This window comes from Tenrec ecaudatus, chromosome 1 (assembly GCF_050624435.1).
Source record: "Tenrec ecaudatus isolate mTenEca1 chromosome 1, mTenEca1.hap1, whole genome shotgun sequence".
NCBI lineage: Eukaryota > Metazoa > Chordata > Mammalia > Afrosoricida > Tenrecidae > Tenrec > Tenrec ecaudatus.
The window spans coordinates 222211473-222227914 of record NC_134530.1 but is presented as its reverse complement, the minus strand read 5'-3'; the positions used below and the strand labels follow the sequence as shown (position 1 = coordinate 222227914).

Below are 16442 nucleotides of genomic sequence, written 5' to 3'. Positions count from 1 at the left end.
TCCTTTTGTTTAAAAAACCAAAAAAAGCATTCATAACTGTTATCTGTTTTCAACAGTGAATCCTAACATTGACTGTCTGTCAGGGAAACTGTAAGGCTGATGACATCAACAGTGTAGACACCGCAGCCTCCCTGTGGTGCAGAGGACAGACTCAAAACCCAAAGCAAACCCAACCCCACTCAACCCACTGCCAGGCTGAATCCTGCCCACAGCAATCCTCCAGGACAGGCGAGAACGGCTCCGCAGGGTTTCCGGGGCTGTAAACCTTAACCGGCGTAGGCAGCCTCGTCTTCCACCCCAAGGACGGCCGGAGAGCTCAACCTGCTGACCTTGTGGTCGGCAGCCCAGCGCCTAACCCATCAGGACTCCTCCTAAAAGGCTGGGTGCCTTTTGTTTCGCTCTTGGGTCATGAATAAATCTGAGAGTCAGTGCACCTGGACTTTCCATGGTGGGCCCAGGTGAGGGCTCCCCAGGAGACAGCTCCCAGCAGGTGGGGCAGGAGGGAGGGAGAAGTCAGGCCAGGTGTTCTCTCTGCCTCCCCAGGCCACGCGGACAACCCGCAAAGCCATCGCCTTTGGCAAGCGCTCACACTCCATGAAGCGGAACCCCACTGCGCCCGTCACCAAGGCAGGCTGGCTGTTCAAACAGGTGAGGCCTCCAGGACCCTGCTCTCCGCCCCCCCCCCTGCCACGTGCCCCCCATCACCTTTCTCCTCCGAGCATTGGGATACCTCTGTGGTTGGCCCTAGCCCCCTCTCATTGCTCTGGGTAGGAGGCGCTTCGTTTGATGAAGGCCCAGACAAGGCGGTTGTCTCCACAAGGTCACACAGAATAATGAGTGTTTAATTTGGGAATCCAGCCACATCTACGGATGGGCGGATGCATAGCCTTGGAAAGGCACTAGGTGGCCACACTGTGTGCAAGGAGCTCACTGCCTCCTGGGCAGGCCCCAAGTGCAACGGGGAAGGGAGGGGGCCGCCTTTCAGTCTCCGGGTCCCCACTGCGGAGGCTGCAGAGCAGGGCTCAGGGCTCCAGTCTCTCCCTGCCTCTGGCTGTCCTTGTCTGCCCTCCTCCTGGTCCAGCTCCTGCCCCTTGTACCTTCCAGGTGGGTGTGGGGTGGGGGACGCACGGCCCAGAAAGGCAGAGCTGGGGCTGTCACAGGCAATAATCTAATGTCACTCCCCTGCAGCGGAGGTCTCAGGGGGTTGCTGCCACTCGCACGTGGCAGAGCGGCAAGGAGAGACAGGACGTCCTTTTAACTGGTGCAGCCCTCTTTCCATGGCAGCCCCGCCCCGCCCCCTCACACCCATCTCTCTGCGCACCCGCAGGCCAGCTCGGGCGTGAGGCAGTGGAACAAGCGCTGGTTCGTCTTGGTGGACCGTTGCCTCTTCTACTACAAAGGTGAGACTGCACTCCGGCGCGGATGCACTTTCCCAGCAGGCCACACTACTGGGCCCCCACCCCCACCCCACAAGGAATGGGGTGGGGTGCAGGCCGTTAAGCCCTGGGCTGCCAACCGGAAAGTCAGGAGCTGGGACCCAGCAGCCTCTCTGGGGTGGTCTGCTTCTGTGACAGTGCCAGCCTGGGCAGACGCACACTTACACACTCATTCCCTCACACACTTGCTCACACGTGGGCGTCCTCAGACACACTCACGTTCATCCACTCACGCACGAGCATACTCACACGTGGACACATACAGGAGGCTCACGCTCAGACATACCCTCCCACACCCCGTCACGCTCACAGGTGGGCATCCTCACACTCGCACACTCACCGCTTCTCACTCACTCAGGCTCACTCCCTCCATCACGGAGGCCTGCAGGGTTTCAGGCCCAGGTGCTGGTGGCTCGGGGAAACCAGGGGTCAGGATGGTGAAGTCCCAGCAGGGCTGCGGGAGATGGGCTAAGACGCCCTGGCCACACACTAGTGGGACTTGTCGGTTCATCTACAAATCTGCCTACAGCACATAGTAGGTGCTCAATCAATGTGGGAGTCGTGAATGGCCCCAGCTGCTGCTGTAAGGCTCACCCCTCCCTGCACCAGGGAAAGAGGATAGAGTTCTGATAAAGTCTGCCAACAAAAGTCTGCAGCACTTGGGTGTTATTTTTAAAAAGGGTACGGCACTCTCAGGAGGGGCGTCTGGGGAGTGGAGGCAGCGAGGGTCAATGGCGGCCGCAGTGCCTCCTGCCCGGGCTGGTGAGATAGCGGATCGAGGGCGGGTGGAAGGAGAGAGGGTAAAATTATATCAAAACAGGAGAGCCTATTTCCTTTGTTTCCGTGCCTCTGGAAGGGTGGAGCCCCACTCCCTCCAGGGCTCCCAGGAGCAATCTGGTGGACCATGAACTCTAACAAACAAAGGTTGGGCACAGCCACCCCTGCAGCGCCGCTGTCCCTGCGTGGCTGCCGCCAGAGCTGGCAGGAGAGAGACCTGGAGTAGGTGAACACACGGGCCCAGGGCGGAGAGACCCCGGCTGGGGAGCAGCATCACCCAGCATCCGGCACTGTACAGAGCACAACGGGGGGGCCTGGAAGGAGAGCCAGTCCCTGCCCAGGAGGGACTTTGGGACTGGCAGTGAGAGCTGTCGTTGGCTGTTGTGGAGGCTGCCTCTGACTCACGAACCAGCCGCTGCCCTGCCCGCGCATCTCACCGCGATGGGTTGGGGATTAGAGACCATTGTGAATTGCCAGGTTTTCACCAGCTGGTTTTTAAAAGGACTACACTTCCTTGCTGGAAACTTTTCGTCGTTGTCTGGAAACTCCACCCGGAACCTATTGATTGGGCCTCCAGACGTCAGGCGAGCCTCCCCTGGCAGACAGGCACCCATGAGGTGCGAGGTGGGCCTCACACCTGACTCTCCCACATGCTGCTGTCATTAGGCGCCACTGAGTCGCTTCTGACTCGTAGCAGCCCGGTGTTCAGCAGGACGAAACCCTGCCCGGCCCCTGCCCGGCCTCACAACTGTTCTTAGGTCTGCACCCACTGTGGCCTCCTGCCAATGCCACTGAGGAAGCCGGGCAGGCGGGCGTTGAGGTGGGAGGAGAGAGGAGACCATTCCTTTGAACACGAGAGCCTGTTGGCTTTGTTTCCACCCAGCTTGTTGAAGGCCTGCCCCCTTTTCCGCTGCCCCATCCTACGCAGCACGGCATCCTTCTCCGGGGACTCATCGCTCCTGACAGCATGTCCAAATACGTGAGATGAAGTCTTGCCGTCTTGGCCTCTGAAGAGCATTCTGTGTACTTCTGAGACAGATCGATTTATTCTTTGGGCAGTCCGTGGCACTTTCAATGGTCTCCGACAGCGCCGTAATTCAAACGCATTGATTCTGCCCCAGTCTTCCTGATGCAATATGCAACTCCCACGCGCCTGGGCAGCCTGCGCTTGGGTAAGGTGTGCCTCAGTCCTCAAAAGAGCATGCGTGCTCTTTTCAACACGGTGCAGAAGTCATGGACTGCAGATTTACCCAGTGCAGTGCATCCTGGGAGCTCTTGACGGCTGCTTCCGTGAGCAAGAGTAAACCCTGGACCACGTTAATGTTTTCTCCACTGATCGTGAAGGGACACGGCGAGGGTTCTGCTGGAACACCACTGCCCCATAGCAGGGAGGGTAGAGCCCCGAGGGCAACACCCACTGAAATGACTGTCCCTGAGAGATGACCCCTGGGTGCCCCTCTAAAACGGACCTGGACTCCACCAGATGGAGTGCCAGATGATGGAAGACCACCCTCTCTGGGATCCCGCCTCAAACCTCTCCAGGTCCTTTGGACCGTCTTCCTTGGGCCACCATGTCGCAGCCTGGCCAGAGAAGCTTGGTGCTTGGGGAGGTGATGAGTAAGAGTCAAATGTGAGTTACCGGAGGTTTCATCTGAGCCATAATGTGGGTTTCCCAGAGGCCTCAGTGTAATATGGCATTAACGGACAGTTCTGCATGTATGGGAAGGGTCTAGCCATGGTCTCCGACTCTCGGTCTTTTATGCCTGCTGCCCCCACTGAGCACCTGGCCCTCTCAGACTCCTGATGACAGCTGGGGGCTGACTACAAATGCAGCAGACCCCTGTGGAGATCCAAGATGAATTATGTAGCAGCCTGACCATCGGGCGAGGGGACCAGGAAGCTCCGTGCAGAGGGAGGTGCTCATGAGCCCTGGGAGGTGGCACTCTTGCAGCAGAAGGCCATGAAGCAGCATGATGGTTACCTGCAAGGACCAAGATGCATTGGCCCGAAGAGTCAGGCAGCTGAAGATGATCTGTCCACTCAAACATGCCCCACCCCTGACCTAGTTACACGTATCACTGTGTGAGAATTGTCCTGCTTAGTGTTATGGATTGAATTATGTTCAGCATCCGCCGACCCTCCCCCCCCCCACAAATGATATATGTGCCAACTTGGCTGGGCCTTGATTCTCAGTTTTATGTAATTACCCTCCATCGTGTGATGTGATGTAATTATCCTATGTGATGTAAATCCTACCCTCTGTGGTGTTCATGAGGCAGACTTAGGGACAGTTATGGTAATGAGCCAGGACATGATCAATCTACAGGACTAGCTTGTCTTGTCTCTGGAGTCAAACTCTTTTGAGATGTGAACTGTGAAAGAGATTAAACGTGTGACCAGGGATCAGAAAGAAAAGTCAGGAGTGAAGAATGTACTTTGGATCTGGGGTACCTGTGCTGAGAACCTCCTGGACCCCGGGGGAGCGGGGGAATTGATTCCAAGACAAATGGAGAACTATAGCCAACAAACAGGTGTTGAAAGTAGACTAAGACCTTCCCGTTCAAGCCAACAGAGAGACAAAGTCTTCCCTGGGAGCGAGGACCCGGAAGGTAGACTTCAGCCTCCTGAACTATGAGAGAGCAGATGTGTTTGTTAAAGTCATCTGCTGATGATGTTTCTGTGAGAACAGCACTGACTAATCAAGATACTCAGGGAGGTCGCATAGGCTAGTGATTACAAACATGGACTTTGGAGTGAGACTTTTTAGGTCCAGAGACCAATTTCCCACTTAGGTAGCCTTGGGCAAATGACTCAACCTCTCTGTGCCTCAATTTCTGTACCTAGAAAATAGGGGCACTATCAGCACCCACTCACAGGATTTCTGGGAAAGCAAAATGCACCAAAGTCTTTCATAGAATAGTGCTCGGCCATCCCGGGTTGCTACCTCTTACTGTTTGCTTGCCTACCAGAATGAGTGAGCTCTGGTGGCATAGTGGTTAAGCTCAGAGCTACAAACCAAAAGGTTGGGAGTTCAAACCCACCCAGTGGCTCTGCAGGGAAAACACCTGGTGAATGACCCCCTCTAACCTCCCTGAACTCATTGTGGATGAGACAATGCTGAATCACAGCCACTGCATTCTAACAATAGAACTGCCCAGCAGGGTTTCCAAGACTGGGAACCTGGACAGAAGCAGGCTGTCACCTCTTTCTCCCTGGGAGCAGCCGGTGCCCCAACCACAGCCTTCTGCATAAGCCCAAGTGTGTAACCAGAACCTTGGAACCACTGTAAGGGACTAACAGTAAGGAGGGTTGAGGGCCTTAGAATAATCAACCATTTGAGACCCACAGGGCAGCCTGTGCCCAATGGCAAAGTTCAGAAGGCTTAGGAAAGAGAGAGGAATGGGCGTAGGAAACAGGGAAGGCGTGGGAATGGTCCACTGGTGGGGGGTGGGGCGTGCGATGGATGAGTCAAACCAAATGTGTGTGAATTGTTGCGTGTAAACTCATGCTCTGCCCTGTAAACCTTCACCTTGTTCCCAATGAAGCATGCTTTTGTTTGTAAGAAAAGACACTCTCTGGGGTAGTTGCTTGGACTTGGAATGGAAATGATGGTACCCACCACAGGACATCAGACCAGAATGTCTGTTTCCTGAGACTGTGTACATCTCTCGTATTCTCCGTTAGAGCCCCAGGGCATCTGCCTACAAGGGTCTGCAGGGTGGCCAGGCTGCCCGGCTCCAGGCAGTATGCCCCTCGGAGCTCAGGTTGTACGTGGTCTTTCTGCCAACCTCCCTACCAGAGACACACAGCAGGTGCTGACTGATGCTGATTGCAATAGGCCAGAGAGACTACGCTCCCCTGGCCTGCACACATGTGCCTGTGAGCACATGGCTCATTGCACCTCTGCTTCCCCGCAGATGAGAAGGAGGAGAGCACCCTGGGCAGCATCCCCCTCCTGAGCTTCCGGGTGGCTGCCGTGCAGCCCTCAGACAACATCAGCCGGAAACATACCTTTAAGGTCAGTTGGCCTTCCTTTCCCAGGCCGGGCCGGTGAGGGGACTGGGGCGTCGTCTCTCTCAGGGATCTTACTTGGTACCAGTGGGGAGCAATGGCCCCAGGACTTACTCAAGGCAATTGTCCAGCTGTGTCTCTGAGGGGACCCCCTCCTCTTTCTCCTGGGGTGTGGTTGGGCCACGGAGCTATGCTCCTGTGGAAGCAATGGCCACCCCCTTGGCCATGGTCCCTCTGCCCAGTGGCCTGGCGCTTGGAATGCCTCACAGCAGAGGCAGGGGCTGTGCGCTAGAGGGGCTCGGAGGCCCCTTCCGTTCTCCTTGGGCCTGGGCCTGCATCAGGTTTGCTTGCACTTCAAGCCTCTGGGGAATATTGGAGCTCATGGTTCGTTACATTGATGAGATTGCACCTTCTGTGGACAATAATCAGACCTGACACAAACACCCCCGCCCTCCGCCTGCCCTCGGAGCCCTGCACAGCCCCACCCATCAAAGAGGGGCCTGCCGAGGCCCGTGGCTTTCCATATTTAAAAATTCAGGACCCATTCAAGATTATAAACACCCGAGGGGCTTTTTGTATTTTATAAGGCAAAAGTCACAGGTTCTTTTTTAAATTTTTATCATAGGTTCTTTTTGATTCCTCAAATAGAAAAAAATAAATCAAACAATCATATTGACCACACACACCTGTCTTAGGAGAAACCCCTCTCGCTCCCCAAACCTGGGATGTAACTGATAGGGCCTGCAGCTCCCACCCGGTCAGCATGCAGCTCTTAGGCCTGGGGGAACTCTTGACCTTGCCTGCCCTTCAGCCCACAGCCGCCTGGCCACACAACAGAGGTGGCAGCATACCACAGGTACTGCTCTGGGGGACGAGGAGGCTTTTCTGTCTCCTAATTAGTTGCCAGCCTCCCAGGGACCTGTGTGCCGGAGGTGTGAACAGAATGAACCATTAATAAGACTCTGACTCCGGGAAGCCGGGATCTAGCTGGGGAAGTAGGCACAGGCTGTTTAGCCAACAATAAGCAGTCTTGTTGCACACACACCCCCACACACAATCATAGCCTGTCTCGCCCTCCCCACCAGGCTTGTGCACAGGCACACACGCACCCCGGCACAGAACTCTGCAAGCTGCGGGCATCCGATGAACACCCCACTCCAGAAACCCCAGCCATCACTGCCAGGCCCATCCCGGCGCCCCCTGCCCCTGCCCCCATGGAGGGCCCTGCCACTTTAAGACTCAACTCTGAGGGCCCACAGAGTGTTCTGATTGTGACTATTCAGTGTCCCTTCCCCAGGGCAGGGAGGGGACCTGGACAGATGAGGCTTGTCCGGCCTCAGATGGCAAAGGGAACTCTGGGATGGCTCAGAACAAGGAGCCAGAAGCTGTTCCTGCCCAGCCTGACACTTGATGCCTTAAGCTCCTCCCAGCCCAGCCCTGGTGGCCTTGGAGGGCTTCTCCCTGCTGGGCCCCCTCCCGTAATGCTCTTTCATACTTCTAGGCCGGCTCTCCATCTGTGGCCTTGTCTTTTCCCAGGCCTAAGGGCATGTCCCCCCACCCCCACCCCCACATCCTGCCCCCCACACATGCACAATGTGACTGTGAGCCACCAAGTGCACTTTCATGTGCCCCCTGCCTTTGTGATGGGCACCCCAGCGTTGCAACACAAACACTGCCCAGCCCACACTCAGCCCACCCCGTGAGGTTCCCCACTGCCCCGTCCTTGTCCACACCCACAGGTCCCTGCCTGGGCTGCTCACCTCGCCACAGTGGCCCTGGGCAGCCTACATGGCCTTCATTGCCCCCCTCCTCCCGCCCTCTCCCCCGTCTCCCACTTTCCTGACTTCTGCCTGCATGCAGGGGAGAGGGTTGGGGGACAGAGAGACTGGCTGGAGCCAGAGCAATGAGGCAGCCTCTTTGCCCATGGAAGAACAGCTTGCTGAGCAATAGCTCATTCTTGTCAGCTGGTACACCTAGTCCTGGGAAACGTGGGGGTGGGGTAAGCTGCTCTGTTGTGCACCAAACCCCAGGAGGGCCAGGCTGGGCCAGCACTCTGCATGTGGGATTAACAGCACAGCTCAGTGGGGTGGGGGTCTTGGTGAGAGGGGCCCAGCCTTCTCTCCTTCCAACCTCAGAAGACCTTGGACTTAGCCCTGCAGGAGCCTGACTGAAGCTGAAGTGAGGTGACAGCAGGAACCCTGTAGAATGGGGCCAACAGGGGAGGGTGGGGGGTATTGACGTCCTCAGCTGGAAGAGGCTCTGTTGTCCCAGGCATTGTTAGCCTGGGAGGAGCATCTCTTTCCCATGGCCTAAGAGCCCCGGTTTATCAGGCAGCCCTTCTCCGTCGCACAGGCCAGAGTCAGAGTGCGTCTTCTGTGCGGTTGCAGGAAATGGCGGGGAAGGGCTGGGGTCTGAGTTTAGCTCCCCAGACCACTCCCTCCACCAGCTTCCCAAATCCCCTAGGTACAAATTCTCCTCCACCACATCATGGGGGGCTGAGCTGGGCAGTGCTGGGTGCCGTCAGCCCTTTGGGGACCCCTCGTGGACTGGGGCAGCCTGTCCCCTTCCCTATGCCCTCCACGTTCCCGGCCTCATGGTCGTCACCTCCTGCCTCTCCCTCTGGTGTTTGGTTCACCTGTGCCTGTTCTCTCCTTCTCCCTCCTCTGACTGCGTGAGGACCCCTCCTCTGGACAGGAGCTCTCTTCTGGGTTCCCGCCTGCCTTGCCTGCTCACGGCCACCGACTAGGTAGCGTGCCCCGTCTGAATGCCAGTGCATGCCCCTTGCATGCCCATGGAGAGAGGTGGAGCTGCCTCTCCGTGGGAGAGACGGTGCCAGCTTCCCAGTGGTGCTGCTGGCATGGGAATTGGCATGTGCTGGGGGGAGAGGAGGGGAGTCTTCCCAAATGTTGACTAATTGCCCTTCCAACCAAAGATGACCATTGAGGGGGAGAGTGGGCATGGTAATTGTCCCTCCTACTTGTTTGTAATCACATCAGGCCGGCCAGGTAAGCTTACCTGGATCTTGGGCCATCAAGGGGTACCAGAGAGCCAGCCAAGGCAGATAGCAGAGTGGCGGCTAGGGCCCTCAGGTTGGCTTCAGGCCACTCTCTTCACTGTGCCAACCTGGGAAACTGGCTGCAGGTCAAGGGAATGGCCCGCCTGACCAAGTACCCCGGCTGTTCATGCCTCTCCCTACAGGTGACCGTGTGCTGGCTGGACCAGGCCAGGGCCAGCTCGACGCACTGCCTCTCCCCGCAGGCCGAGCATGCCGGGGTTCGGACCTACTTCTTCAGTGCCGAGAGCCCCGAGGAGCAGGAGGCCTGGATCCAGGCCATGGGGGAGGCTGCCCGAGTCCAGATCCCCCCAGCCCAGAAGTCGGTGCCCCAAGCTGTGCGCCAAAAGTAAGTGATGGGGTGCCAGGAAGGGGGCGGGTTGCTCGAGAAAGAGGAGGACTGAAGACACGCCCCCTCTGGGTCATGGCAGAGGCCAGCGTAGAGCTCTGGAGAGCATGGGAGTCACTGCCTTGCCCCTACACCCGGTGTAGGGGGCCTCCACCTAGCTCCCAAAGCAGGGGCCGGTTCTGTGCTTCAGAAGACCCTGGGGGCACAGAGGGTTACTGTACTCAGCTGCTAAGCTAAATAAAGACTGAAGATGGGAAGCCATCTGGGGGTGCCTCAGAAGAAAGGCCTGGCTGTGTGCCTTTGAAAAACAAAAATAGCCACTGAAAATTCAGTGGTGCATGATTCTGCTTGCGCATGCGCACGTACAACACACACACACACACACACACACACACACACACACACGGCCATCTGCCGTGAGTTGGAATTGACTTGGAAGCACCTGGTTTCTGGTTGGAGTTTTCCTTTCAGATCAGGAGTCCACCAGCCTGACAGCCAGCATATCTGATGAGTAAACTTTAAACGGCATTTGCCCGTTGTTTAAAGCTTCCTTTGAAGCGTGTCAGACCTCAGTGAAGCTGGGAACCTGTGTTACCTCATCCCAGGATGAAGTCCCGCTTGCTCTCCCCTTGCTGTGACCTCGGGGCTCATGCTCAGGCCTCCTTTCCACTGTCCAGGGAGAAGCCCCATCTCGCCAGGGCCTGGCCAGGGCCCTTTCCCGAGTCTCCAGGAAATGCCAGGCAGTGCTCATGCACAAGGCCTTCAAAGGAGGGCGGACACAAATTTGAACCCCAGCCTGGCCATGAGCTCACCTCAGGGCAGCTCATAGCACCTCCCTGAGAAATGAGGTTCTCCTTGGGGAACAGGACTTGGTCTCCTACCTCCCAGGTCTGCCGTGGGGCTACACGTAAAATATTGAGCGCATAGGAAGCCCTCACGCCCTTCTGCATCCACAGGCTCAGCACTGGCCTCTGCCTTCCCCAGGTTTGCAGTCTGGAGGGAGAGGGGACCCAGAGGAGTGAGTTTGGCAGTACAGACTTCAAGAGTCTGTTTGCATGTCCTAGAAATGCTTACCAAGCAATGTTTCCATAAGGACCCTTGAGTACGTCAAGTGTGCGTGTAACACTTACAGGCATATAAATATTATATATAAATGATATGATTTGTATTATATATAATATATATCATATACTAAATATTATCTGATGTATGTTAGACAAGGACCCTTGAATATATGAGTATTTTATAAGGACCCTTGAATACGTCAAGTGTGCCGAGTTTCCATCTTCGGTTCAACGCAGGGTCCCGGCTCCAGACGCTTGAGCATTGGTGTCGCGGATGTGCACTATGATTGCATGTGTGTGAAGCATTAGACCCGGCACTAGGAGCGCCAGGAAGCTGCCCTTGTGTCGCTTGGGTTCGAAGGGAAGCCAGTCCTGGGTGGAACTAGAGAAGGAGGGCCCACATCCATGAGCCTATGCCGCCGTAGACAGCTAGTCCTGCCCTGGGCACTTTGCAGGACTTTTCTCACAACAGCCCGATGAGGGGAGGTGTTACACCCCATTTGTCAGATTCATGGAGCCCAAGATTCATGGGAGCCAAGGAACTTTCAGTGGGCGAGAGAGAGTAGGCAGCAAACAGGGCTTGGTAACTAGAACATCAGGGGTGGCAACTATATAAAATGCCAGTAGAGAAGGCCAAGCTGCCTGCGGCAGGCCAGACGACAGAGGCCGGTCGTGGAGCAGGTCTTGATGGAGGCTGTGTTAGTCCGGGTTGACTAGAGAAACACATCCAGAGACATTCATATGTGTATAAGAGAGCTTTATATCAAAGAGCAATTGTACATTGAGAAACCATCCCAGCCCAGTCCAGATCAAGTCTATAAGTCTAATATTAGCCCATATGTTCAGTACTAGTCCATAAATTTCTCTTCGGATTCACATAACACATGCATTGATGCTGAATGCAGGAGGATCGCAGGGCGGTGGGTAGAAAGTCTTGTGGATCCAGTGGTGGTGGAAGCATGACCCACGCTGGTGCGGGTCTCTACGTGACTCCTCCAGCTCTCTGAGTGTCTCAACAGCAGGAAAGGGAAGACAGAGAGAGTGTGTATCCCACCTCCGAAGAGGAAGAGAGGAAGTCCCAGAATCCTCATGAGACGGATCACCAGGCTGTGCCCCTACTGACAGGCTATACTCCACCCCTTCATTCTTATTTATGACATTGACATTGTATAAGTACTACAGAGGGCGTGTTTAACCAGAGCCTCAAGGCTGCGCTCAAAGTGAACCCGTGGGACGGAGTGGAGAGTGACCCAGAGGGAAGCCCAGGGACACTGGACTTCACCAAACATCAAAAGTCAAACTGTAAAACACAATCAGTAGTCAGGAAGCCTCAGTGGCCAGTCTTTGGGAATTTGGTCACCTGGCCTTTCTTCCGAGACACCTCTGGGTTAGCTTGTCCCTCCAACCTTTTGATGGGCACCAAATACATGACCCCCACGCCCCCGGAGGCTCCTAGGCAGGAGAGGATTGTGCTTTCTATTAACTGCCCAGTGTTGGCTAAAGCAACCAGGTAAAGCGATAAGAGTCCGTGAACAGAATGGCAATTCATTGAACCCCGTTTCCCTTGGCACCTCCCTGCCCGCCCGTCTCCCCTCCTTGTTTCCCCCTCAGTCTATCATTCCCTGCCCAACTCCATCCTAGGCTGGAGTCACTCACAACATCTCCCTTGGCATCCTGCAGCCATGAGAAGCCAGACTCAGAGAATATCCCACCCAGCAAACACCACCCCCAGCCGCCACACAACCACCTCTCCAAGCCTGAGCCAGAGCCCAAGACTCGAGGGGAGGGTGACGGCCGAGGCTGCGAGAAGACAGAGAGGAGGCCTGAGAGGCCTGAAGTCAAGAAAGAGCCTCTGGTGAAAGCCAACGGTGTCCAAGCTGGACCAGACCCAGCCTCCGAGCCCGGCAGCCCTTACCCGGATGGCCCAAGGATCCCAGGGGGTGGGGAGCGGGCCGGCCAGCCCAATGGCTGGCCTTATAGCTCTCCAAGCCGGCCAGGGAGCACAGCTTTTCCGCCTCAGGAGAGCACAGAGAGCGGGGGCCACCGGCAGAGCTTCCCACCCCGCACCAACCCTGACAAAATCGCCCAACGCAAGAGCTCCATGAGCCAGCTTCAGCAGTGGGTCAATCTCCGCCGGGGGGTGCCCCAACCCGAAGACCTTCGCAGGTGAGTCCCAGGGCTGGGGGCAGGGTGGGGAGCAGCGAGGGGGTGTTGTGGCTAAGAATGGGAATGCGGCAGTAATACTGTGAGACACTACTTATTGGAAAGGTTCAGGAAATGGGGCTTCAAGCAAGACCCAGGATTCCCAGCGTGCCCAAATTCTTTCCCACTGCCCAGCTCCAGCTTCAGGGCCTGGCTCCTGCTCTTGGTGATGCCCCCAGTCTACTCCGTTCCTCCAGAGGGAGCCTGGTGCCCCTTCACAAGGGACAGGCAGTGCCAGTCACGGTGCCTGTGGTTCGTGGCCATTGAGTTGGCTCTGGTTTATGGCGATCCTACACACATCAGAACAAAACGCCCGTCCACCCCTGCACCAGCTTTATGGTCGGTGCGATTCCCAAGTGCATTGTTGCGGTCACTGTGCGTTTCTTGGGTGCCTCCAAACCTATGGGGGGGCCCATCTTCTAGGGCTGCATCGGGCAGGGTTCTCCGTCATGGGAAGGGACCCAAGAGCTGCTGTAATCACCTATCTGCCCAGGCTTTAGACCAGTGGTTCTCAACCTTCTGAGTGCCGCAACCCTTTAGCACAGTCCTCATGTTGTGGTGACCCACCCCCAACCATAAGATTATTTTCGGTGCTACTTCATAACTGTCATTTTGCTACTGTTATGAATCGTCATGTAAATATCTGATATGCAGGATGTATTTTCACTGTTACAAATTGAACATAATTAAACATAATTAAAGCATAGTGATTAATCACAAGACAATATGTGATTATATATGGTGAAATATTTATGTGTTTTCTGAGGGTCTTAGGTGACCCCTAGGAAAGGGTCATTCGACCCCCAAAGGAGTCTGGACCCACAGGTTGAGAACCACTGCTGTAGATCCTCTTACAACACAAGGCTCACGGACCACAAGTCCAATCCACTCTAGTTTTCTGACAGCTCCCACTTCTTGAGCAGAGCACAGCGGTGCTTCAGTGGCAGAACGCTCACCTTCCATGGGGGAGACCCGGGTTCATTTCCTGGCGAGTACACTTTGTGCACGGCCACCATTCGCCTGCCAGTGGAGGCTCCTGTATGGCTTTGACACTGGGTGGGTTTCGGTGGAGCTTCCAGACTAGAACTAGGAAGAGAGATGGTGATCTACTTCCCCCAGACGCAGCCAAGGCGAACCCCATGGATCACAACCGCCTGACCCCAGTGTGTATGGGGTTAGCCTCAGTGCAAGGGCTGATTTGATTGGATGGCAGCTAACAAGAGCAGCAATTGTTTGGAACCCATTATTTATATGAAGTGAATGCAAAAAAAAAAACAACCAAAAAACCAACAAACACTACCAAGATGTTGCCCTCTTGGTACCAGGCCTGCCTTCTACCAAAAACAAACATACGAATGAATGGTTGAATCAATAACCAACCAACCATCGAGCTGGCCCCTTCTCATAGCGACCCTGTAGAGCAGAATAGAACTTGTGGGAGTTTCGGCCACTGTAAAGCTTGCTGGGAGCAGGCGGTCTCCATTTTTTTCCTGTAGAGTGGCCAGTGGATTTGAACTGCTGACCCACTCCACCACCAGGGCTGCCCTGCGGGATCCATCGAGTCCTTTATCTGGCTTTGAACTATTTGAAGATACTTCTCATAGCATCCCCTCCCGGGGGCAGCTCTAAGGACCGCAGGCAGTAGCCTCCACAAGGCCTACGGGCCGTGAAGAACATGCCCCCTAGTAGCCTGAGTCCCTGGGCCCAGCCAGTGGTCTGAGGCCTTGGCAGTTCTGGTCTGCTCAGGGAGAGGGTCCAAGGAGCCCACAGGGTCTGCCCTTGACCAGATCGTCAAACCAGGGATGCCTCCCTCTCTGCCCTTCCTCCACTGCCACCCTTTGAGAGCCTGGTGGACTGTCCCATTGTCCCTCAGGCAGACCTGCGCAGAAGAACGGCCCTGACAGATGGGTTCTCACAGAGCTGGAGCAGGCTAGTGGGGTTTACAGTCCTTTCCAGGGGGGTTTTATGTAAACAGATAAGGATTGAAGTTTGTGTCAGTCCGGATGGACTAAAGAAACAAACTCATAGACACTCATGTGTATAAGAAAAAGCTTTATAGGTAAGAGCAGCTGAATATTGAAAAAACATCCCAGCCCAGTCCAGATCAAGTCCATGAGTCCGATATTAGCCCATATGTGCAATACCAATCTATAAAGTCCGCTTCTGACTCACGAAACACATGCAATGATGCCGAATGCAGCAAGATCACAGACCAGTGGGTGGGAAGCCTGGTGGATCCAGTGACATTGTAAGCATCTCAGCATTGATAGGGGTGTCCACGTGGCTTCTCCGGCTCCAGAGGTCTAGTGTAGCTCCATGTGTCTTGTCAGCCGAGAGTGGTCTCATAAAGTAAGCAGAGAGAGAGAGAGAGAGTGAGAGAGAGAGAGAGAGAGAGAGTCTCCCGCCTCCAAGGAGGAAATACAGGAGTTCCCAGAATCCTCAGAAGGCCATGCCCACACACAGGTCTCATTGGCTAATCTGAGTGACAGGCTAGACTCCACCCCTTCATTTGTAATCCTCACAAGTCCCAAATTGACACCAAATTATGGAACTACCACAAAGTTCTAAATGATGCCATTCCTGGGGGACCTGGTTGAGGGATAGAGCTTTGAGGATGGGGGTGGGTCCCCCTACACTTGCAGGGGAGCAGACCTTGTACAATTATCCTGTTTTGGGGGACCCCTGTATGTCTGCCTGGGTTCACCCTGCTCATTCAAACTTGCTCTAGACTGCAGGACCTCAGGTGCGGGTGGGACGTGGCAGAGGGGGTAGGGAGTGTCCCCCTGCTTTGTCTGGTTTCCTGACCCCGGTGCCCTCTCTTTCTCAGCCCCTCTAGGTTCTACCCCATGTCCCGAAGGGTCCCAGAGTACTATGGACCCTACACCCCGCAGTACCCGGACGATTACCAGTACTACCCCCCGGGGGTGCGGCCAGACAGCATCTGCTCCATGCCGGCCTACGATCGCATCAGCCCGTCCTGGGCCCTGGAGGACAAGCGGCACTCCTTCCGCGGCGGGGGCGGGGCTGCCTACCAGCTGCGCGAGTGGAAGGAGCCCTCGGGCTACGGGCGGCAGGATGGCACCTTCTGGATCCCCAGCCCCTCCCGGCAGCCCGTTTATTACGACGAGCTGGACGCTGCCTCGGGCTCGCTGCGCCGCCTGTCCCTGCAGCCCCGCTCCCACTCCGTGCCCCGCTCGCCCAGCCAGGGCTCCTACAGCCGCGCCCGCATTTACTCCCCGGCCCGCTCGCCCAGCGCCCGCTTCGAGCGGCTGCCGCCCCGCAGCGAGGACATCTACGCGGACCCAGCCGCCTACATCATGCGGCGATCCATCAGTTCCCCCAAGGTGAGCTGCTGCCTGCCTGCCCCTGGTTGGTCACTCGCCCGGGTCCCCAGAGCCTCAGCAGATGGAGAGGCCACTGGAGGACCAAAGATGCTGACCAGGGGCCCGCTGGCCCACAAGAGGGGCCTGGGGCCATCCACAAGGCGACTGCTTTCTGTAGGCATCCCCCAGGCTAGGCTGTCTCTAAGAGGGGGCACGCGACTGGCCACA

General features: G+C 56.1%; 1 protein-coding gene across 2 annotated transcripts in view; it reads left to right on the top strand.

Moving 5' to 3' along the window:
* Positions 1-16442, top strand: part of PLEKHA6 (pleckstrin homology domain containing A6) — an 86930-nt gene that overhangs the window by 41114 nt on the left and 29374 nt on the right. For both annotated transcript variants that reach the window (XM_075529234.1, XM_075529245.1), the window contains exons 4-9: positions 544-648; positions 1328-1400; positions 6131-6231; positions 9483-9625; positions 12370-12855; positions 15719-16235. In XM_075529234.1, the coding sequence (XP_075385349.1) occupies positions 544-648; positions 1328-1400; positions 6131-6231; positions 9483-9625; positions 12370-12855; positions 15719-16235 (1425 nt within the window). The remainder of the gene's footprint in view (positions 1-543; positions 649-1327; positions 1401-6130; positions 6232-9482; positions 9626-12369; positions 12856-15718; positions 16236-16442) is intronic.